The 25,007-nt window shown below is 40.0% G+C and overlaps 1 protein-coding gene across 1 annotated transcript; it reads left to right on the plus strand.

Moving 5' to 3' along the window:
- The first annotated feature begins 1,534 nt into the window (after nt 1-1,534).
- On the plus strand, nt 1,535-23,981 carry LOC142741395 (arylsulfatase H-like). Its single transcript, XM_075850772.1, has 10 exons — nt 1,535-1,631; nt 2,071-2,220; nt 3,036-3,157; nt 5,754-5,879; nt 7,266-7,689; nt 8,602-8,738; nt 11,850-11,993; nt 19,222-19,384; nt 20,996-21,117; nt 23,554-23,981. Exons 1-10 carry the CDS (start codon nt 1,612-1,614, stop codon nt 23,904-23,906), a joined length of 1,761 nt encoding a protein of 586 aa, XP_075706887.1. The 5' UTR covers nt 1,535-1,611; the 3' UTR covers nt 23,907-23,981.
- Nucleotides 23,982-25,007: the final 1,026 nt, after the last annotated feature.

Genomic DNA, 25,007 nt, shown 5'->3' on the forward strand with positions numbered 1-25,007 from the left:
CGGGAGCTTACTGCATACTAATTTATTATTGTTTTTCATATTACAGATCCAGCACTGTATCGTGGCTTCCGTTGTAAACGAAAGCTAGAACGCAGACGTTAAAAGTCAACTACGCTATTGATTTTGTGAAAAAAAACAGAAACTTTACGCAACGGAAGCAAACTGAAATGCAAGCAATGAAATCAATGGTAATGCAAATGGAAGCTGGAGTTTCCGTTCATTGGTTCCTCTGACTGAAAGATCGAACGGAACCGATGAACGGTGATGTGAACAGGCCATTAGAGATTCATTGGTTCAGAATTTATTTACATGTTTAGATACAAAAAAAAAAAGTTTTCAGGGTTATCAATTACTTCAAGGAAACCAAGTCATTATGGCAACAAAGATTTATCGCTGTGCCCTGCAGATAGTTACTATGTTTTATTACCCAAAATGCATTTAGAGCTGACCTCTTACTAAATCACTTTGTAAAAAGAGGTACGAAACAATGCAAACAATATTTAACATGTGTTACCAAGCAATAACATTCCATGCCAGGTACCCTGCAGAAAAATAGCTACATTTCAGATTGCCATGGCATCCTGTTGCCTAAGCAGGTGTGACTGAATGAGAGGTAACACCGCAAACTCCAGTGCAGACAATTGGCATGACCATCCAAAGGAAAGGCAGGTTGTTATTTCATACCTGCTGAGGCATTGCACTGTGCAGCATTGAAACATTGCCCAGAGATTATGTAACCCTAGCCTAAAATGCACAAGAATTACTATAAGGGCAAAAGCATCACTAGTGGCCCAGCCTTTTACTATCACTTTTATTGAGACATCTTAGGAAAATATACAAAGTCAATGGGTCCATAATAAAGTCATTATTAAAACTTAAATGGGTTGTCTGGGCAAGGGACGGTTTTTCATACTGATGACCGATCCAGAGAAAAGGTCATGAGTATATGATCGGTGGGGGTCCGACACCCGGACCCCTCCCCGATCAGCTGTTTCAGCTGCTTCCGGACACCGAATGTTATGCAGTTTTTGGTGCCAGAAGCAGATGGCTCCGTACACTGTATAGCGGCCGTAATGCGATCCTGAGCAGGACCGTATTACAATAGCTCTGTAATGACAGGAGAGTGGAGAGGGGAGGGCAGAGGGGGAGCAGGGGGTTATTAAGGTGGCACAGGAGAGATGTTTTTAAGGAAGCAGCACATCTTGCAGCTGCTAAGTGGAGGGTGCCAGCAGCTCTGTATTGCCGCCCCCGCTGAGACTCTGCAGTGTACCGCCTTAGACCAGAGGCTCAACTCGCCTCATGGTAGATAGTAGTGTAATAATTAACCAAAGGACTCTTTCACACACCATTCATTTGTGTTTGTCATGTCATCCCAAAGTGTGAGTCATATTATTAGAAAACATCAACTCTTCTGCGCAATATAGTTAATCAGTCTCTAAAAGAAAACGTGTGTCAGGTATAAGTCCGCTTTGGTCTGAGCTTTACAATGTCATTTGTTAATGTTTACCTGATTGGTTGGTTGATGATATATATTTCTTCATGGAGTAGCCATAGTCACATAGCATCCAGCTACAACTTCTCACAGGCCAGTCAAGCAGCCAAGAATAGCAGATGAACAGTCTATGCACACTGTAAGTAACATATACGTGTGGTATATAGAAAATAATAATATACTGAATACTCTAGAACAGATGCTAAATAACACCCAATGAATAAACAGGATCAGTATCAAGAGAATTAAAAAAAAATAAAAAAAAATCATGGGAATCATTTAGCATTGGCATATTACATTCGGATATACACAGACTAGGCAGACGTTCCTTTCCACAAATATTAACTTTTTAGCTAGTATTTCATTTACAGGCAATTTTTGAGGATTGCTGTCTTTCTTGTAACTATATACAATTTTTATTGGCTTTCAATGGGACCTAATAAGCGCCAGATTATCAAATATTTTGGATAATTAACAGTCAATCGCTCTTTCTCTTGCGCTCTCTCTCTCTCTCTTATTTATTAATCATTCTAGTCCAGTCCATTTATAATTGTCATACATTGTTTATTGTGTTCTAGGTATTACATGGCTATTTTACCATTTCTACTTTTGGTTCTTGGCTTATATCCAGTAAATGAAGCTACTGCCCAAAAGCCAAGCATATTATTGTTTTTGGCTGATGACCTTGGAATTGGGGACGTTGGTTGTTATGGGAATACCACCATAAGGTAACCAATTGTAAAAGTAGCTTGGGTCTTATTTGATATTCTTATATAAACCCATTTAGGAGAATATATAGAGTAGGTATGAAAAAGAGTTTTATAGATTGCAGATCCATATAGGAATACTATGTATCTATACACAAGACAAGTAACAGAAAAGCTTGCACATAATGGACACTTTAATGGACCACTGCCTGGCCCATCACCAAGGCCTCCCCATGGTAATCTGCCTTTGCACAAGTAAACCAAGGAAAAACGAATTTGACTAAAGTGTTGCCCTTTAACCAATAAAGGGAGAGGTTTAGTTAGGTTGAATCCTAATTCCCCCACAAAACTCCCTTTTACCAATTTAACTAACTACCAATTTAAACCTCTCACTCTGTACACATTACCACCTTTTTTCTACTGATCTGCATTCCATCCCCAAGTGAAAAATCATGTTCTCCCAACATAGCCCAGGATCGGCAGCCACCCCCCATAATTCAGACTTTTGTGGGTGGAGCTTTCCTGCCCTGTTCTCTATCAGGCTTATTTTTGAATTTGATATTGACTAAATGAATTTCCTCAACCTGTCACAGTCTAAACAGCAAAGCTTAAAAGGAAGGTACAAGAAACAGGAACTGCTAGCCTATTGTGTGTGCTCTTGTGGCCAGTGTAAAAACTGAAATATTTAGCAATTTATTTATTTTTTAATGTGGATAGTCAAAAATACCATGTTTTTAAAAAATATATATATATTTTTATAACCTAAACCTAATTTAAATAATATGTCATTTTCTGATAATACATTCTCTTTAATTAAAGTTTTCATTTCATTTCAGGACTCCTAACATTGATAGACTAGCAAGAGAAGGTGTAAAGCTAACCCAACATATTTCTGCAGCTTCTTTATGTTCTCCAAGTAGATCAGCTTTTTTGACTGGTCGATATCCAGTCAGAACAGGTAATAAATACATATTTGTTGATTATAGGTACATACTTTTTAAGGGTGTACAGGTTTTCTGCTGTGTTTTTTTGGTGCGGTATTTGTCTGCCCGGCCACTAATGCGGCAAAACCACACCGTGTGAATACACCCTAAAGGGAAATTTTTTCATACCCAATGTTAGAAAACTGTACTAACCCCACTAGTCATGAGTTCATACACACTTCATAGAGGCATAACTTAAAGAGGGTGCAAAGGATGCAGTTGCAACCCCGTCCTGGAGGCTGAGGGAGCCCATGAAATTCCTCTGCCTCATATGAGGAGACCAGTACTATATTTGATGCAAGATAGTTGGCGGGGCCTTATTACAGAATTTGGATTAGGGCCCAAAATCTTTATGTTATGCCTCTGTTTATGTTCACCAATCTTCAAGAAATAAATCTAAAAAGGTGGTTTCTAGGAATTGACACAACCATTCGAAGTCTGTGAATGACAATGCACATTTAGACTGATCTTGTTAACCATTATCTCTTAATATTTACTAATGCTTTTTGTGGTTACTTAATTGTTAAATAACTCGATTTTGGCTCTTTTTTTTATATAATATGACACAGTAACCTTTTTGATTTAAGGTGACTTTGTACCTAAATTTATTTTTACAAAAAAAAATGGTTATAGGGATTGTCCGTTTCCCTTCTGGTCTCTGTATGTGGAGCACCACTGACCGGGGTGTTACCACTTTCATTGCATGTTTACTATTACCGTCTCCCCTGTTTCTGGTTCAGTGATATAGAGTGTTCTGTTTTATTCTTGTGTATAGCAGTGCCTTGAACTTCAAGTCTATGTACCAACTCATTTGTTTTTCATGCCCATTGAGTGGTTTCTGGAGAATCTGCCAGTTTAGTATGTTTTATGTGGCTCCAGTAGGTGAGGTTCATGTGTTGTCATGGTAGGGTGATTTTTTTCTGTTAACCCTTGGTCACATATATCTGGCAGTTATTTTTTCTTTATTTCGTTTTAAGACAATGCATTTCTAACAGCCAGCATGTTTTGCATCACTCAACTGTTTAGTTTGAGGCTGTATTGACATTGATTGACAGATGCTTGGCAACAGTTAGGCCTTGACAAAATCTACCTTTATTATTAAAGGGTTATTCCCATTTCAGACAATTATGGCATATCCACAGCATATGTCATAAATGTCTGATAGATGCGGGTACCAGCTCTGGGACATGTACCCACATCGAGAACGGGGGTCACCCAACCCCCATTTCGCCTGGTGAGGCGGCCACTGGCTACGGATTCCAGGCGGAGACTAAGTGGAGGGTTGGCTAAACACACGTGCGCCTCTACACTATGCTCTTTGGGAGTTACGGAATAGACAAGAAAACCCTGCTCTGCTTTTTCCGTAACTTGCATAAAACATAATGACCAGAGATGCGAGTGACCCTTGCCTGGAATTGGCAGTCGGTCGCTGCCTCACCAGGCGATAAGAGGGTTGGGTGACCCCAGTTCTCAATATAGGTACGGGTGCCAGACCTGGGACTTGCATCTATCAGACATTTATGGCATATCCTGAAGATATGCCATAAATATCAGAGATGGTAATAACACTTCTATCTTGCATTTCTAAAAATAAATGAAGGTGAAGTAGATCTTAGTAGATCATCTGATTTAGTAAACCCATTTCTGGATCCTCATCTATTAGTTAGAGCGGAAAATACATACAAAGATTGTCTCTACTTTTGGTGGACCCAACACGCTTGTGCATTTGATTGTTATCAGTGAAAACTGTGTAATGCTTCATTTCACCCGTGATGGCACTGGAGGGAAAATAAAAACTTGCTGATGGGTTCCACTACATATTCGCTTATTATTAGGTAACCCAGCAGCGGGACAACCTTGAATCAGCTTATCAGGGGACCCATCTAAGAAAATGTTACTGTTCAAAGTGGAAAACCCCTTTAAGCTTAGTTACCACCAGCAGTTACTGCTTTACCACCCTGGCACGTAAGATAGCAAGATTAGAAAATTGCTACCTTCTGCTATTTGCAAATTCACAATACCTACAATTCTTCATCAATAGTGCAAGAGCAGAGAACATATTGAATGCAATACTGAATATTAAATATAGAATGATTAGCTAACACAAGATCAAGGAGCTTAGGTATTGCAGAGTTATGGTGAACCACAAGTTCTGAGTCAGGATGTACTTAAAATTTTTGCCATTTGCCTTCCCCCACACAAAGTTGGGGGTGACCCTAGCCAGAAGAATCAAGCAGTTTGATTGTGATCCCCAACCCCATCAAGGTCCCATATTTTCAGGTCAGGAAAAATGCATTTAAAAAGTAATCACTGCATATATATTAAAATTCAAATGCTCTTTGCTTTAATGCATACATTATAAAAAAAATGCCGACATTGAGTTCTTTATTCCATGGAACAACTTAAAAACATTCCTTCATATTGCAAAAACTGTAATGTGAATCAGTTCATAGGTTCTTTTCTATAACAGTTACATATTGGGAATATTATTGTGTTCTCTGAACATGAAAATCATAGCACTGAATGTTTCACACTTACACTCCTTCCTTGCTCTGTTTTGCATTTATCTAGGTATGACAGGTCATGGTAATGGTAATAAGGTGTTAATGTGGAATGCTGTATCTGGAGGACTTCCCACAAATGAAACCACATTTGCCAAAAACTTAAAGGAGCAAGGTTATTCTACAGGCATCATTGGTGAGAATGAGCTAATTTGGTATTTTTGGAAATTGCCTCTAGATGGAAAAGAGATAAAAAGATAATATATTTTGCCAAATGCACATGATGCGTATTACGTGCAGTTTTGCAGCGCGTATTTTCGTGCGGGAAATCCGCAGCATAATACAGTACCAGCCATGTAAATCCAAAGAAATCTCATATACACGTTGCGCTTTTTTTCAGCACTAGCGTGTATTTGAAAATCCGCAGCATGTCAATTTATCTTGCGTTTCCATTTGAAAATTGTATCTGACTAGTGTTAAAAAAAAAACTTAACGAAATCTGCAGCATAAAAACGCATCTATTTCCTCATCAAAATGGAAAATACGCACCTAAAAACGCATTAAAAAAAACTGCTCTATTAGGTGTGGATTTTACCTGCAGACCTATCTGTCTTTACCTGCAGTTTGGATGCAGATTTTCTGCACCAAATTCTGCAATGTGTGCATTTAGCCTAAAGGGGTTGTATATTTTGGACCAACCAGTCCTTCTGAGGCTAGTGGACCACAGGGAGTTTTTCTGCTGCTATGCCTCGCATTCATCCGTTATATGCATAGGTAACATAATATGAATTACTGGCTTTCCCTTGAAATTTGCAGGTATCCATAGCATCCATAGTGTCCATAGTATCCATAGTGTCCATAGTATCCATAGTGACCATAGTATCCATAGTGTCCGTTGATTTTAAGTTGTGGTCCCCAATGAAACATTTAAAAAATGGGTCATCTAAAGATTTTTTTGCCTACTCTGACTGTACATTTTGTAGCATTGTATTTTATGTTGATTTTAATGATGTGGGTGACTTATTTATTAGAATTTTGCAAAACTCGTGACTGGTAAAAGCTCTGTGTCAGCTCTCCCCTTTGTACGACAATAATCCATTCATTTGAATGGGCAGAATAATATTGTATTTCCCGTACTGTAGTTAATGTAGACCCGTGGCAAACAGCTGATCACCAGGGCAGTTTAAAGAGGCTCTGTCACCAGATTTTCAAACCCCTATCTCCTATTGCAGCAGATCGGCACACACAATACACGCCCACTTGGACTTAACTTTAAACACGCCCAGTTGTACTTAAGAAAGGCTCATTTGCATAAATATAAAAATGCTCATAACTTGGCCAAAAATGCTCGTTTTTGAGAAAAAAAAACGTTACTGTTATCTACATTAGAGCGCCGATCTGCTGCAATAGGAGATAGGGGTTTGAAAATCTGGTGACAGAGCCTCTTTAATTCTAAAAATCGTGCGTCTATCGTGATCTGTTATGTCCTCCCTTATTAAAATTTATAGATGTAAAACAAAGCAAATATCACTCAATTAAATGTTACCATTAACATACACATTTCTGCTTTTATTTTAAACAGGTAAATGGCATCTTGGGGTAAATTGTAACTCTAGGGGTGACTTTTGCCACCATCCATTAAACCATGGCTTTGATTATTTTTATGGTATTCCTTTCACACTGATAAATGATTGTGAAGTCTCAAGGCCAAGTGAAATCCACATGGACTATAAAAAAAAGTTATGGATGAACGCACAGGTATTCCTCATCGCAGTGCTTACACTTATAGCAGGCAAGATATGGAAATTAATCAATATTCCATGGAAAATTATTGTGATCTGTGCCCTGTCTGGCACATTTTTCTTTATGTATTGGTATATAGCCTATGCATTCCAACCATACTGGAACTGTCTATTTATGAGGAATTTTGAAGTTATTGAACAACCAATGGACCTGGAAAAAAAAGCTGGACAAATAGTAAATGAGGCCAAGGCATTTATTAACAGGTAAAACATACACTGATATACATTGCACTTTAGCAACAAAGTACAATGGTTAATATTTAAATACTGGTAGAACATTATATCATCTTTATCGTCTGTTTAATAAACGGAAATGGGACACACAGACATCTGACAATTTTACATAGAAGGAACTGTCTGAAGTCAATAAAAGTACAGCTTCATAAGCCTGGTCAATGTTGTTTTTTTATAAAAAAAAATTGCGACCTATAAGAACATGCTAAATAATATGTAGTGTGGAAGATGCCTAATAATGGCACAAATATATATTGTATATTACCAACCCATACCATAGATACATAGGTTGGAATATATCAGTGATAATTCACACACGGAGTCCCTATGGTTCTATATTACAGACCAGTATTGCACTCTATGTGTTACTGTGTGGTGCCTCTGTGAGGCTCTGTATTCTCCCCTACAAACAATACTTCAAGGGGAGAATACCTCCTCAATCCAGTATGCAATGAAGCAAACCACAAATTCCATGAGAAAAATCTTCGGGGGGCTCTATATAAAATCTAAACTATGTGCCCATAGCAAACAGGTTCGTAATAAGATGGTATTACTTTAAAGACACTCTTCCTATATTAATGATAAAAACTTCTTTCCTTAACAAACAAATGAAAAGTTCATACGGCAAATCTTTATATTGACCCTATAGATATTTACTGTCATTAGTAAGATCACTCCTGTATTGGTAAGCGGAACAAGCCCAGTTTTCCAGTCTTTCGTTGAAAGAAAAACCTCTCATACCTTTTATTAATCTAGTTGCCTGCCTTATAACCCTATACAGTTCTCCTATATACGTTATACAGTGCCCAAAACCGTCTAACTATTTTAAAGATAATGTAAATTTTGTTTCATGTAAAGTTTATTTCATGTAATGTATTTCAGGAACAAAGACAGACCTTTTCTTCTTTTTGTATCTTTTCTTCATATCCATACTCCTTATTATACTACTAAGAAGTTCAGAGGAAGAAGCAAACAAGACTTGTATGGAGACAACATAGAGGAAATGGATTGGATGGTTGGTATGTTCCATATACATATTTTGAAGCATGTTGAATGGATAAATTCAGTGTATCCACCTAAACTAATATAATTCTGAAAATCAGAAGGTTCCACCAGATCATAAGATCAGACTTTTTTACTGTATGGGAGTGTTCAAAGACAAGCCGAACAATAACTTAATAATCTCCTCCAAATACTTTTATTGTAGCATGATAAATAATGTTGAGCAGTGGTACATTGTTTGATATTTTCCAGATTTAAATTGGGTAAAGTTTAGTTATTATTAGTTGAAAGTGGCATCATTTACTAAGCCCCTATAAGAGAATATGTGGATCGGCAAACATAAAACCGATTAAAATGGAACTCATTGGTTCTGCATAATCTCTTCACTCATTCGGCCATATTTACTTCCCCACGCTCAAGCCCTTTTACACCAGCCAATTATTGGACAAACGAGCATTCACAGAACTCGTTCCTGATAATTGCCCTATGTAAACAGAGCAACGATCAGCCGATGAACGGACAAACGCTCATTTATCGGCAGATTGTATCGTTTATGCAGCCTAAAATATTATTGTTATTGGCAGCACATCTTCCTGTGAAAACAGGGAGATGTGCTGCCAACATGATAGAAAGGTATTGGGACGAGCGATCGTAGTAATGAGCGCGCGTCCCCATACATATATCCTTGTAAAAGGAGCAAACGAGCGCCGAAACGTTGATCGGCACTCGTTTACATGGCCCACGTCCGGCCATGTAAGAGGACCCTTGGGCTCCCAGGACATACACTCAGGTTTAGTCGTTCTCCCTAGTATTGGGCCTTGGCTTTTGGTAGTGTACTGATTAGTTATCATACCTGTTGTAAAGGGATAATTTATTCTGCTTCTACAAGTGCTACCATTTTCTCACATAAGAATTCAAGTGCCTTCTGCTTTAATGCTATAAAATACTGTTTTCTGTTGACGGCTAAATGTCTTGTATGTATGTGAAAAAGAGAGAATTAAAATAAATCCCCCAAATCCTAATATATGGGTGCCATTCTTTATTATTATTATTCATATATTATAAGAAGTAAAGGACACATAAAAATATGAATATAACCAATTACAAGTGTGGTGTAGGAAGATAGGAGGGATGAGAAGGGATTATTTGAGCTGGTGAATTCAGATGATAAAGTAGCATAGGGTATATTTAAGAACAATAAGTAAAATATACAATATGTATATCTTGATGATTAAGACAGGGTTACATATTAGTGCAGGAGTAGATGACCTACAGACTGTTGATGAGCAGAAATGATGATGTGGCGCCGTGTGTCACCTTTTTTTCTCTAGAGTTTGATGATAGGCATCTTAGGTGATGTTCTATATTAAGGGATTTTTACCCCTCATTACTGGGCATAGTGCAGGGTAAACCTCGTAATTATAAACATAATTAATTTTAGGCAGCTAGGAAACGTTTATGATAATGCAAGGAGAGGAGTAGTGAAGAGTGTTAGATAGGGGGTTTTATTGAGAAAGATGTTAGAATGGAGCAGAGGGTACCTGTACTGGAGCTCTTGTTAGTTTCTTTTGAAATCTAGAGATATGCTGCCGTTGGTATTTAGGGTATTCCTTTTTCTATGTTATGTTGCTTTGTATATGTAAGGCCTACTTCACATCGTGTTTTTGCCTTACGATGGATGTATATGTTGGGAGAACATAGGGCTGCAACATATCCCACTGTATATGCATACAGGATACATCGCCAAAACACCCCAGACAGATCGCTACCTGAAGCGCTGTGCCCGGAGAATCTCCTGACGTCACTGTCCATATATAGACAGTGATGTCAGGAGCTACAGTGCTAGAGTCTTCCTGCGGACTCCAGCCCTGGGGAAGCCCTTTATGTCAGGATCTACAATGCCAGAGTTGGCCCTTAGACTCCGGCCCAGTGGAAGCCCTTGACGTCACTGACCATATTTTGACAGTGATGTCAAGAGCTTTACAATACCAGAGTCCCCGGTCAGCACATCGGAAATGCTCTGGCTCTGGAGAAGCCCCTAACGCCATTGTCCTTATCTGGACAGTGATATTAGGAGCGTTACAACAATAAAACAAAAAACTTTCTATTTATCTACACCTCGTTCCCACAACAAACGGAGCTCCTCCTCAATGCCGATGGGATCCTTGCGCAGGCCGGCGTGATCCAGTGATGTGGCCTGTGACCTATGGCAGAGCGGGGAGATATCTCCCTGCTCTGTCATAGTGTTCAATAGTATATGCGTCTTAAGGACGCAGATACTATTGAATGTGGCGTCGCTACTGTTGTTGCAGCCATTGTAGCTGCTAGCGGAGCCAGCATCATGGGGGGGCCCATAGCAGCTGCTATGGCTGCTACAGCGGTAGTTACACCATTGCATGGACAGTGATGTCAGGAGCTTACCCAGGGTTAAAATCAGTGGGCAGAGCACTTCGACATTGGGAAGCTCCTGACATCACTGCCTCCTGCTTTTTGGGATGCATAGCTGCAGACTAGTCATGTTGACCTCTGTCCACCACTGAAAGCATTTACAATGGGCTCATGAGAATCAGAACTGGACCATGGAGCAATGGAAGAAGGTGGCCTGATCTGATGAATTACATTTTCTTTTATATCATATGGATGGCTGGGGGTGTGTGCGTCGCTTACCTGTGGAAGAGATGGCACCAGGATGCATTATTGGAAAAAGGCAAGCTGCCGGAGAGAGTGTGATGCTCTGGGCAAAGTTATGCTGGCAAACCATTGGTTCTGTATTTATGTGGCACTTTAGCAAGTACCACCTACCTAAACATTGTTGCAGACCCCTTCATGCCAATTGCGTTCCCTAATGGCAGTAACCTCTTTCGGCAGGATAATGTGCCCTGCCACACTGAAAAAATTGTTCAGGAACATATGAAGGAACATGACAGGGTCAGAGAGGCAGATTGTGTGTGTGTGTGTGTGTGTGTGTGTGTGTGTGCGTGTGTGTGTGTGTGTGTGTGTGTGTGTGTGTGTGTGCGTCTATAATTTAAGATGACAATATTATAGGCTTTTTTTCCCAATGTGACTATAATTATACAACCTACAGTACATTATTGCATTTTTTCTTTTTTTTTTCTTCTACATTACAGGGCAAATCCTCGAGTCTATTGATCAAGAAGGTTCACTAAACAACACATTAACTTACTTTGCTTCTGACCATGGTGGATACTTGGAGGGAATGGAGGCAATGGAGGGAAGTCCTCACCTGAGGGGAAGCAATGGAATCTACAGAGGTAAGGAATGCCACATTTTTGTGTGCACTGAATATTGTGTATGCTAGCATTTGCATTTAGACATAGATTTTGAATGATTGCCACTATATATCTGTATCTTCCAATTGATATCATATTAATGATATGAGATAAATCTAATATGGTTTATCTAATAACATGGATAATAGATTTAACGCATGGAGGGACAATGGGGCAGATTTATAACGGTCTTAAATTTAGACAGTATAAAACTAGACCAGGCAGGCAGAGGATGTGCCAAATTGATGACAGTGATGCATCTTGCTAGACATGTTAGACACTTCTTTCCCTTGCTTACTTTAGACCAAAATTTTGGTGCAATTTGGTTTGTATAAGCCATGTTCTCTATTTAACAATACACACTCTTTTCTAGACACTTTCAGAACTGTTTAGTGAGGCGCAAAATTGCCTAAAACACAAAAAAATCTGTACAAGGCATGAGCCTGAATTCTAGTGCATTTACCTTAGTAAATCTCTCCCAATGAAGGCAGAAATAAATTTTCTCTCTGTGCTTCATTAGTCACATAAATACATACATACTTAGTATGGTTGAAAAAAGACATGTGTCCATCAAGTTCAACCAAGGGATTGGAGAAAGCGAAGGTATGTGGCTAAACTATAGAACTTTGTTTTACTCCTATTGATCCAGAGGAAGGAAAAAAAAAAAAAAAATGCCCATAAGGCATAAATCAATCTGCCCAAAAAAGGACAAATTTTCTTCATGATCCCAAGTGGTGATCAACATTCAAATAAGAATTCTATACATTGACTTAGGCGCTGATATTATTTTATTCTAAGAAATTATCTAATCCTTTTTTAAAGCCATCTACTGTAACTACTCTGACCAGCTCATGCAGTAGACTATTCCATAGATTCACAGTTCTCACAGTAAAGAAGGCTTGTCGCCTCTGGAGATTGAACCTTTTTTTCTCCCCATGGAGGGAGTGCCCCCATGTCATTTGAGGGGCTTTTACATGGAACTGGTTTTCATTATATTTTTTGTATGGGCCATTTATGGACAAGTTAATAATGTTCCCCTCTTGGTCGTCTCTTTCCAACCCTAAATAAATTGAATTCTTTCAATCTTTCCTCATAATTAAAATTCTCCATGCTCCTTATTACTTTAGTTGCTCTTTGCCCCTTTTTTATCTCCAGGGCATCCTATCTATAAACTGATGTCCAGAACTGAACTGCATATTCTAGATGAGGCCTCACTAATGCTTTGTAAAGTTGTAATATTATATCCCTGTACAGCGAGTCGATTCCTTTTAATACACAACAATATCTTTCTGGCCTTAGAAGCAGCAGATTGACATTGTATGCTGTGATTTAGTCTATGATCTACAAGTACACGGTCACCCAGATCCTTCTCAACAAGTGAGTCTCCCAGTTTATTCAAGTCAGTTTTTTAGGGAGATGACCTTTATACCAGTAATTAAGAGTACAGAATTATTTGGATTACACACCTTGTTTTATTTTTAAGTATTTATGGATATATAAACAGAATGTTTCAAGTCTAGCAATAATAATTACTAATTTTTGTGATATAGCACACAGTCTTGTTAATGGTCTAACTTACTATGAATATCTAATCCAACTATTGGTAACAGTGAGATTATAATGACACACAGGGCCAGAGGCGTGTCTAGGTTCTCCTGCACCCGGGCAAAGATTCAGATTGGCGCCCCCCCAACTTATTTCCTGACATATCCTTCCCCCTCGCCAGGTTTGCTTTCTCTACCAATCAATTAGTTGTCACACACAGCCCCTTGTAGATAGTGCCACACACAGCCCCTCTTGTAAATAGCGCCACACAGCCCGCTCCCCCCCTTCTAGATAGCGGCACACTCCACTCCTTGAAATAGCGGCACACTCCCCCCCCTTGTAGATAGTGCCACACACAGCCCGCTGCCCCTTTGTAAATAGCGCCACACTCCCCCCTTGTAAATAGCACCACATTTCCCCCTTTTAAATAGCGCCACACTCCCCCCTTGTACTTAGCGCCACACTGTAAACAGAGCGGTGAGTTGTAGCCTACCACTACCACTCTTTGCCCTGCCTGACTTGACTTACCGGAGGAGCCGAGGAGGTAATGCTGTGCAAGCAGCGGCGGAATTCCTTCTGACTAGGGTCGGTGACAGCCAGGGCCGGCCTTAGGTTGGATGGCGCCCTGTGCGGGACTCTCTATTGCCGCCCCCTACAAAAAACAAAAATTAACCACATATATAGACACGCACATACTGGAACATATATACTGTACATACATAAAGACAGATATTTAGACATACATGCAAATATACATACACACATCTGGAATATATACATACAGGTAAATATATAGACGTACAGACACATATACACACACACCGGCAGATAAATACACAGACGGGAACATATACAAATACATAAAAGGCACATATATACAAGCACAAAGACACATTCACAAACAGACCCATATATACCCAGTACAGATATTGTTGTAGCCATATATAACACCACAGATAACACAGTGATAAGTCCGGGTACAAATAATGTAGTAGATATTACCTGCAGTCCTATGTAACACCACAGATAACAGTGATAACTGAGTACAGATAATGTAGTAGATGTTACCTGCAGTCCTGTGTAACACCACAGATAACACAGTGATAACATGCACATAACATAAACACATGCAGAGACATATATACACACACACACTAACATATACACATACAAACACAGAAAAACATACTGTATAGACAGACACATACTGTATACACACTACACACACACATATACACACAGACACACAAACACACTCTGTAACATATACACATACAATCACAGAGAAACATACTGTATACACAGAGACACATACTGTATACACACTACACACACATACACACACACAAACACTCTCTGTAACATATACACAGAGACACATACTGTATACACACACATATACACACAGACACACATGGACACTCACCATGTATCCTTGCTGACAGGATAACAGGTTTCTTGCAGGATGGGCTGTGGGCGGAGCTTCCTCCTCTGCTTCTCGGCTGTTATTTACTCCGTGTGTGTGTGCAGAGCACAGAGTAGACACAGAGCCCAGCGGCGCCCCCTACATGCTGGGAGTGTGCAGCATGGGAGTGGACGCGAGTCAGAACGCTGCTGCGTGATCTCCTGGCTCTTCCTAAAGCTGATCGCTGCTGCAAGTGTCCGACATACAGGGCGCCAATCAGCAGCATTCAGCTGCTCTGCGGCGCCCCCCATTCCCTACCACCTAGTTGCGCCTGGGACACATGCCCCGCCTGCCCCCCCCCCTAGCTACGCCCCTGCACAGGGCATATGTACCATAGAGGGAGCCCATGCAGCTACTTTAGGGCCCTTGGAGAGAGAGTGTCCATTCCAGGTTGGTCCCATTCCTTGTGCTATTACATAGCAGAACATATGCAGGACTCCCCTCACCCAACTGCACTGTTCAACGGGGTTTGGAAATGGCCTACGGGTTATGAAAAGATTATGGTGGAGGAGGAGGATATAAACAGCAGGTCCAACAATATGGTGCAAAATCGGGCACCATTATAAGGGGTCCATTTTGATGACTTTACTATCGGGCCACCCCTTATCTATATGTACGGCACTGATGTATAATATCATTTGTGCAATTTGGCTTTGGTATACTTGTCTGCTTGGTATACATAATACATTCAGTGTGGCCCTTGGAGCACCTCTGCTGTATACTAAACTTGCCATCACTAGAAGAATTTCTGCTTTTACACCAGATATTAATTGGCGTCATGGTTCAGATTCAACAGCAAAAGGGAGATATTTCCTCAACCTGTTGCAGGAAAATTTTATGGGCCAGTTTGTGGAAGACCCAACTAGAGGTGAAGCTCTGTTGGATCTGGTCATTTCTAATAATGCAGAGCTTGTTGGCAATGTGAATGTTCGTGAAAACCTTGGTAACAGTGATCACAATATAGTTACATTTTACCTATACTGTAAAAAAACAAACACAGGCAAAAACACGTAATTTTAAGAAGGCCAATTTCCACAGGATGAGGGCTGCAATTCAAGATATAGACTGAGAACAACTAATGTCAAATAATGGTACAAATGATAAATTGGAGATTTTCAAATCTACTTTGGGTAATTATAGTGCAAAATGTATTCCTATAGGTAACAAGTATAAACGACTAAAATTAAACCCCCACATGGCTTACACCTTCTGTAAAAAGGGCAATATATGACAAAAAAAAGGACATTTGAAAAATACAAATCTGAGGGTACATCTGTAGCCTTTTTAAATTATAAAGAGCGTAATGAAATCTGTAAAAATGTCCCCAAAAATTCTTCAAGTATATAAATACAAAAATCCAAGGTCTGAACATGTAGGGCCCCTAAATAGGGGTAATGGGGAGTTGGTCACAGGGGATCAAGAGAAGGCAGAGTTACTAAATGGGTTCTTTAGTTCTGTATATACAACACAAAAAAAAGCAGCTGATTTAGCCGGTGCCAGTGCTGTTAATATATCAGTTGATATACTGAATTGGATGAATGTAGATATGGTCCAAGTTAAATAAAATAAATGGGCACAAGGCCCCGGGACCAGATGGGTTACACCCTAGAGTTCTTAAAGAGCTTAGTTCAGTTATTTCAGTCCCCCCTCTTCATAATATTCAGAGATTCTCTAGTGACTGGTATAGTGCCAAGGGACTGGCGCAGGGCAAATGTGGTGCCTATTTTCAAGAAGGGCTCTAGGTCTTCCCTGGGTAATTATAGACCAGTAAGCTTAACATCCATTATGGGGAAAACATTTTGAGGGGCTATTGAGGTACTATATACAGAATTATGTGACAAAAAATAGTATTATAAGTGACAGCCAGCATGGTTTTACTAATATGTTTTTATGAAGAGGTGAGCAGAAGCCTAGACAGAGAGGCCGCTGTGGATATAGTGTTTTTGGACTTTGCAAAGGCATTTGACACTGTCCCTCAGACGTCAAATGGGTAAATTAAGGACTATAGGTTTAGAAAGTATCGTTTGTAATTGGATTCAGAGAGTTGTGGTCAATGATTCCTACTCTGAATGGTCCACGGTTATAAGAGGTGTACCCCAGTGTTGAGGGCTGGGACCACTATTATTCAACGTATTTATTAATGATATAGAGAATGGGATTAATAGCACTATTTCTATTTTTGCAGATGACACCAAGCTATGTAATATGGTTCAGTCTCTGGAAGATGTTCGCGAATTGCAAGCGGATTTAAACAAACTATCGTATTTTTCGGACTATAAGACGCAGTTTTTAGCAAGAATATATCTTGCTAAAAAGTCCCTGCATCGTATAGTCTGCAGTAGAGGGAACCGGCATCGCTGGGCCCCCTGACCGCTACATAACTTAACCCTAGCCCGACCCATGACGTTTCCGGCACATCATGGCGCAGGGGGGGGTGATGTATGGAGCGGGCTCATGCGCTGAGCCCCCTCCATACACTGCAGGTGTCAGCAGCTGGCATGCTGCTCTAACGGCCAGGAACAGCAATTTCGCTCTTCTTGGAGGTTTAAATGGGCTGTGCAATAAAACACATGTATATGGGATACATGTGTGGTCACTGGGGGTCCGACCCCCAGCGATAAGGAGAACGGGAACCGAAACTCACCAAGAGCGCTACATGAGAAGCTTTGACTTCCGCGTTCTGTGTCCGGCAGCTTCGTAGAGATGAATGTGATTTTTCTGCACATGCGCGTGCGGCTTTCCATTGATCTCTAAAGAGCTGCAGAACAAATAAGCTGGACACAGAACCCGGAAGTTCGGGCTTCTCATGTAGCGCTTTGGGTGACTTTCAGTCCCCTGTTCTCCTTATCGCTGGAGGTCCCAGTGGCCGGACCCCCAGTGATCCCACATGTAGCCTCTATCCTGTGGATAGGGGATACATGTTTATTTTTATGGCAAACCCCTTTAACTAGTTAAATGCCGCGGTCAATAGCAACCATTTATAGGGGTTTTTCTATGAATGACATTTATGACATATCCACAAGATATGTCATATATATCAGGTAGATGCGGGTCCCACCTCTGGGACCCTCACCTATCTCTAGAACGGGGCCCCTATTCTAGCTTTCTGTACTCTCCCGTACTAGTCACGGGAACAGCGTAGCTCGCATTCTACGCTGCTTCCGTAACTGCCATTCACTAATATGAGAGTTAGGGAAACAGCGTAGCTCAGCGAGTTACGCTGTTTCAGTAACTCCACATGTAATCAAGTGGCCGCTGGTTCAAGTCCCCTAGGGGAACTAATAAAATGTGTAAAGAAAAAAAAGAATGTGGTGAAACAGAATAAATGATTTTTTAACAAATATTTTCTGTTGTCTAAAACCTGGGTGCATCTTATGGTCAGGTGCGTCTTATAGTCCGAAAAATACAGTAAGTGTTTGGGCATCCAGTTGCCAAATTAAGTTTAATGTAGATAAATGTAAAGTTATACATCTGGGTACCAACAACCTGTTGCATCATATGTCCTAGGGGGAGCTACATTGGGAGACTCACTTGTTGAAAAGGACCTGGGTGTACTTGTAAATCTTAAACTAATTAACAGCATGCAATGTCAATCAGCTGCTTCAAAGGCCAGCAAGATATTGTCATGCATTAAAAGAGGCATGGACTCGCGGGACAGGGATGTAATATCACTGTAAAAAACATTAGTCCGGCCTCATCTAGAATATGCAGTTCAGTTCTGGGCTACAGTTCATAGAAAGGATGCCCTGGAGTTGGAAAAAATACAAAGAAGAGCAACGAAGCTAATAAGGGGCATGGAGAATCTAAGTTATGAGGAAAGATTAAAAGAATTAAACCTATTTATGCTTGAAAAAAGAAAACCCCCTCAAAAAACAAGGGGGCACTCCCTCCGTCTGGAGAAAAAAAGGTTCAACCTGCAAAGACGACAAGCCTTCTTTACTGTGAGAACTGTGAATCTATGGACAGTAGATGGTCAAATGGACAGTAGATGGCTTTAAAAAAAGGCTTACATAATTTCCTAGAACAAAAAAATATAAGCTCTTATGTGTAGAAATTTTTACCTTCCCTTTTCCCATCCCTTGGTTGAACTTGATGGACATGTGTCTTTTTCCAACCGTACTAACTATGTAGCTATGTAACCATGCATCCAATTGTTAACTAACCATACATACATAGTTCTCTGGTCTGTACACACCACAGGTGGCAAAGGCATGGGAGGACTGGAAGGTGGGATACGAGTGCCGGGAATCCTCCGTTGGCCAGGTGTTCTTCCTGCAAATACTGTTATTGATAAACCAACAAGTCTGATGGATATTTACACAACAGTAACTAAGCTTGGAGGAGGCATGACACCACAAGACAGGTATTACAATGGAATCTAGTGCCAAAAAGGTTTAATTTTACACATCTTGAGGGTAATTCAAATAAGTCTATGTGCATTACAGTCCTATTTAGTTTTATGTCATAACATGTCCACACATCTTGGAGTTCCAAGGCGCTTCAAACTCAAAACCATAAGGGCACAATGCTTGGAAGAGCACCCCAGGCCCCTTCATTTTAGTGTTCTTGGTGTCCAAGCTCACGGACTCCCACTGATGACATCTGATATGTGAATCTTCACTTTAAATGTTTAATATGCCACATTTAGAGTACTATTTATGTTCTTTTTAGGACCTTATTTTTAAAGGGTTAAATTAAACTACTGCTTAATAAGAAATGGTGATCTGGTTATAAAGGGGTGTTTCTGTCCAATTAGATGTAAGAAGATTTCTGCCCTCCTAATATTAAGACCTTGAATGTTAAAGGGGTGTATAAATTGGGTATATTTTGGCTGAGCTGCAATACCAGACAGACACAGTCCCTGGACAAAAGTAGCAAACCCTTTAAGGCCGGGATCACACACAAAGGTTTGATGCAGTTTTTCATGCAGTTTTTTTGCTTAGTTTTTTAGCCAAACACTGGAGTGGACACAAAATAAGAGACGCATCAGTCTTTTCTTTATACCTTTCATTCCTTTTAGATCCACTACTGACTTTGACTCTAAATACTTCGCCAAAAACTGCATTAAAACTGTGTGTGTGGTACTAGCCTAAAGAATCTGCCTTTTTTTCTAGAAATAGAGCCACATTTGTCCATGGACTGTGTCTTGTATTGTAACTGATCCTCATTCAGGTCTACATAAAATTACTTTGCTATATAACTAAAAGCGACGCTTTGAACTCTGTTGAAGAACAATTCAAAGTGAAGGAAACTTAAACGTTTTCTATATTTTAACATAAGAAAATCTATGTCTGTCCTAATCACACTAAACTCATTTCACCTTCTGTAAAGATGGACTTTTCATAGATATGTGATAGGAAAAGGGGTTTTAAAGGGCAATGCGAACCTGGGACGCAAATAGAACTTTATTTGTTATTAGTGATCAGTTTTCTGTCCTTGACACTTGCTTAAACATTCACACTGGAGTTCAATCCCTTGATTTTCATTGCCTTTCACATACAAACCAAGAACTGTGCTTTTTAGTGGTGAAATATGAAGCTCCTGGGTCCCAATGCCAAATCTGTAACAGGGCCCCTTACCTACCATGAACAATACCATCTATAAAACTGGTGTATTTTTATGTGCCAGAGGGAGCGAGTGAGACTACAACTTCGGCACCTCCTATAGCTCTTTGGATATTACATTTTGTAAATGAAAACCAAATTAGCCGATTTTAACATTAGTATAAATTTATTTGAAACAAATCTCTTGTTTGGATTATATTGGAGGAGGTACCAGGGGCCGTCTGTGACTGCTGCCTCCGCACCCCATATAGCTATACCCCTGATTCTGTTGAAATCTCGCCTTCGCGGTGCACTTTGCACGTGTGCCTTATCAGATCACTGCTGGAGAACCAGATCACTGAAAGTACTCCACAGTGTTTACTGTCAGCTCTTATTTTATATGTAGTCACAAATTGTTTTTATGGTTTCAGAATAATTGATGGCAAAGATATTATGCCACTTCTGCAAGGACTTGTACCTAACTCTGATCATGAATTTATGTTTCACTACTGTGATGAATATTTGCATGCGGTTCGATGGCAACAGAACAGCAGTAAGTACAGAAAAATTAAATAGTCACTGTCCTTTCAACAAACTTTACATAAATCAATATCATAAGCGAATATAATAAACTTTGTAATAAATCTTATTAGAGAAAAATGCCTTTCTCCAGTTATTGGAGACTTCTCTCCCTGCCTCCTGCACTAATCATTCACTCTTAATTCAGTGCTAAAATTTGTCTTCAGAGAAAGATGGATTATCTTCTCACTGACAGATCATATCACATAGAAACCTATGGAGAGGGGAGGGGGAGGGGGAGGAGTGAGCTGGTGTAGAGTGCGATAGAGACACACATAAAGGGTCGTCATCAGAAATTTCTTGGCCCCACACAGCAAGGCGTGTGGCCCCCCCCCCCCATTACCGGAGGATGGAAGTGGCAGCGAAAAGTGGCAGGAAGGGGGGTGAGATGTAAACTGGCAGTGGCTATGTGGAGGGCCAGGGCGGAGACAGTTGGTGGGCCAGGGGCTCTATCAGATGACAAATGGGAGAGATTAGGTGGCAGGGGTTTCATTGTACTGAAACTGCTACTTTTACTCACCAAGTTGCAGTGCGGGCTGCTGTTTCTGGATCCTGCAGGCTTTACAATCTTCCACCACCACCACCACCACAGAACATCTGGACAAAGTTTCTGCCTCCTCCTCACACATAGCACCCATGACACCTGCGTAGATACCAGACAAAAATAATTCAGAACCGTAAATTAATTCAGACCCCAGAACAGACCCCTAAATTAATTCAGCCCCACGACCAAACCCCCTAAATTAATTCAGATTCTAGACCAGAACCCACTATTAATTTAGACCCCCGACCAGACCCCTAAATTAATACAGACCCCAGACCATACCCCTAAATTAATTCAGACACCAAACCACCCAAATTAATTCAGACCCCAGACCAGACTCCTAAATTAATTCAGACCCACGACCAGACCACCCAAATTACTTAAGACCCCAGACCTGAACTCTAAATTAATACAGACCCCAGACCAGTCCCCCAAATTAATTAAGACCACCAATCGAACCCCTGAATAAATTTACACCCCACACCAAACCCCCCCCAAAAAAATTCAGACCCAAGACCAGACCCCCTATGTACTTACCACTCCCGGGTAATTTTCTTCCTTCCTTTCCGGCCAGGCGCCTCTTGACTTCTGGCAACTCAGGATCCTGACGCCAGGGTGGTTTTATATCTGCCAAATAGATAGTGTTTCACTTTGACTAATAGGTTAGAGACAAAAAAATAATTTCCGTTTTTTGGGGGGTTTTTTTGCACTGAGCATCAGTAATTACAATTCTTTTGTTAGACATTCTTAAATTTAGGCCTCATTTACAAATCAGAGCCATGTGGACAGAGCTTGTATGAAGGCACATGGGAGCTCTACTCTGCAAAGTGTTGGTATCGTCGCATCTATAATAACCCAAACGATATAATTATTACATTATTTAACCTGCATGCTGAAAATAGAATAAAAAGTGATGAAAAAGTTGTATGTGCCCCAAAATGGTATCAATGAAAATGTCAACTCATTGAGCCAAAAATAAGCCTGCACACAGTTCCATCGATGGACAAATAAAAAAGTTATGGTTCTCAGGGTATGGCGACACAAAAACAAATGTCTTTTTTTTTAAAGTGTTTTTTATTGTGCAAAAGTAGAATAGTAAGACATAAAAAAAACTATATATATTTGGTATCGCTGTAATCGTACTGACCTGCAGAATAAAGTTTACATGTCATTTATACTGCACGGTGAACACGTATAAAAAATACTCACTAATTCTGTGCTTCACGGGCAGTCCCCTGTCCGTTACTAGACTGGTAGGTAGTGTGTCCTTCCTGAAAGGAGGCAACAGAGATGGTTATTAAAAAAGTTACATATATTTGTGATTTAACCCATTGGGTTGTAATGCATCAAGGCATTTAATCAATCTCAGTTTCTTGTCTCTTCGTAATACTTCCCCATTACACCCCCATCTTTGTAGGGGGACCCAATCGATGAACAAAAAGCGTAATTTATTAGCCGTGTGTGAGTGTGTATCAAAATGGAGGGGGATGGGAATATCAAGGTACTTATTATGGATGATAGACTTGTGTTTGGATATTTTGTCTTTTACCTTCTGAGCGGGTTCACCAACATATCCTAAAGCACATGGGCACTTAATGAGGTCGACAACATGGATAGTGTCGCAAGAAAAGTGGTTATGAATGGGGTTAAAGTGACACTAAACATTAAGCTTCACCTCAGATAGCATTCTAGTGTCTCTAAAATCTCATATTTCCCGGTATATATTCTGTTCTCAGTGTAATGTTGTATACAACTATATATCAAATGTAAGGATTCATTGTCCATTTATTGACAAAGAATAGAGACTAGAACTCTACAAACAGCTGACCAAATAATTTATTAATAATAATATCTTTTTGTTTTTAGGTGATACTGTTTGGAAGGTTCATTATATTTCTCCAAAGTTTCATCCAGAAGGAGCCGGGGCATGTTATGGTTCTAAGCTCTGTGCCTGTAGTGGTGAAAAGGTCCTCCACCATGTACCACCACTACTTTATAATCTTTCCAATGATCCTTCGGAGAATAATCCTCTCCCAAATGATTCAGAACTATACAATGAAGTACTTCAAACCATACAGAAGGCTGTAGCACGCCATAATTCGACTTTACATGAGGTACCCCAGCAGTTGTATGGATTAAACAATCTATGGGATCCTCGGCTGCAACTATGTTGTGGAACATTTCCATTCTGTTGGTGCAATAAAGAGAATGCTAAATGATCAGCGAAATAAAAGGTTAACCATTAGGTAAATTTGACAAATATTTGTAGTTAGAGTTACAAAGAGTTATGGAAATACACAGTGTAACGCTATTAAATATATGCATGTTATTTTTAGTCCTTTGTGTGTTCATTTTCACACAGTTCGCCCACAATCTGAATTACAAGGTTAAAGAGGTTTTCCCCATCTGTAACATTCATCACCTTTCCATAAGATCTTAAATTGGTGAGGGTCAAATGCTAAGACCCCCACTGGCAACCAGAACAGAATCCTGTGTCACCCATTCTCTATAATAAAATTTAGAGTAACAGCAGCACACTCTTTATGGTCAAGACTCAATGTCTAAAGAAAATGCTGCACAGTCGGTTTGTCCAGAAATCCCACTCCGGACTTCCAATGATCTAGAAAAAAGATCCAGTCAGGTGCAAGAAAATACTTACATTTTACATTTTGATTTGTACAACCAACACGACATCGCTACTTTTCAAGCTCATATTCAAACCCTTTAGGTCCCATGCACACGACCGTGCCCTTAAAGGGAATGTGTCGCGAATTAAACCTTTTTTTTTTTAAGTGTCGTTACTTATTGCTATTATATTTTTTAAGTTTTTTGCTGTATTTTTTTTTTCTTCCATATGGTGGAAAGTATTAAAAATTAAATAAAAATTTGACATGTTTTCCTATGTTGGCCACCAGGGGGAGAACTTCTCAGAATTACAGCAAGGTGCATAAGGCAACGCAGCCTGACTCACAGCTGCCGTAAATGTGGGAGGGAATCTCACCCCCCCTCCTACAAGCCAGGAAAAGGTGTCTTCAAATTGCTAAGCAGTGTCCAGCAGCCATTTTGGGTGTGATTATGCAGCTGGCAGAAGTTTTATGGGATACACCAAAAGACTAAAGGTATGTTCACACGCTTACTAAACAAAGGGAAAACCGCTCCTGATTTTCAGCCATTTTTTAATCAAACTCACGTTTTTTTTACGCCCGTTTTTGGAGCTGTCTTTCTATAAAGTCAATTAAAAACGGCTCCAAAAATGTCCCAAGAAGTGATGTGCACTTCATTTTGGTGGGCGTCTTTTTACGTGCCGGTTTTGGAAAATG

The sequence above is a fragment of the Rhinoderma darwinii genome, chromosome 2 (assembly GCF_050947455.1).
Source record: "Rhinoderma darwinii isolate aRhiDar2 chromosome 2, aRhiDar2.hap1, whole genome shotgun sequence".
NCBI classification, from domain to species: Eukaryota; Metazoa; Chordata; class Amphibia; order Anura; family Rhinodermatidae; genus Rhinoderma; species Rhinoderma darwinii.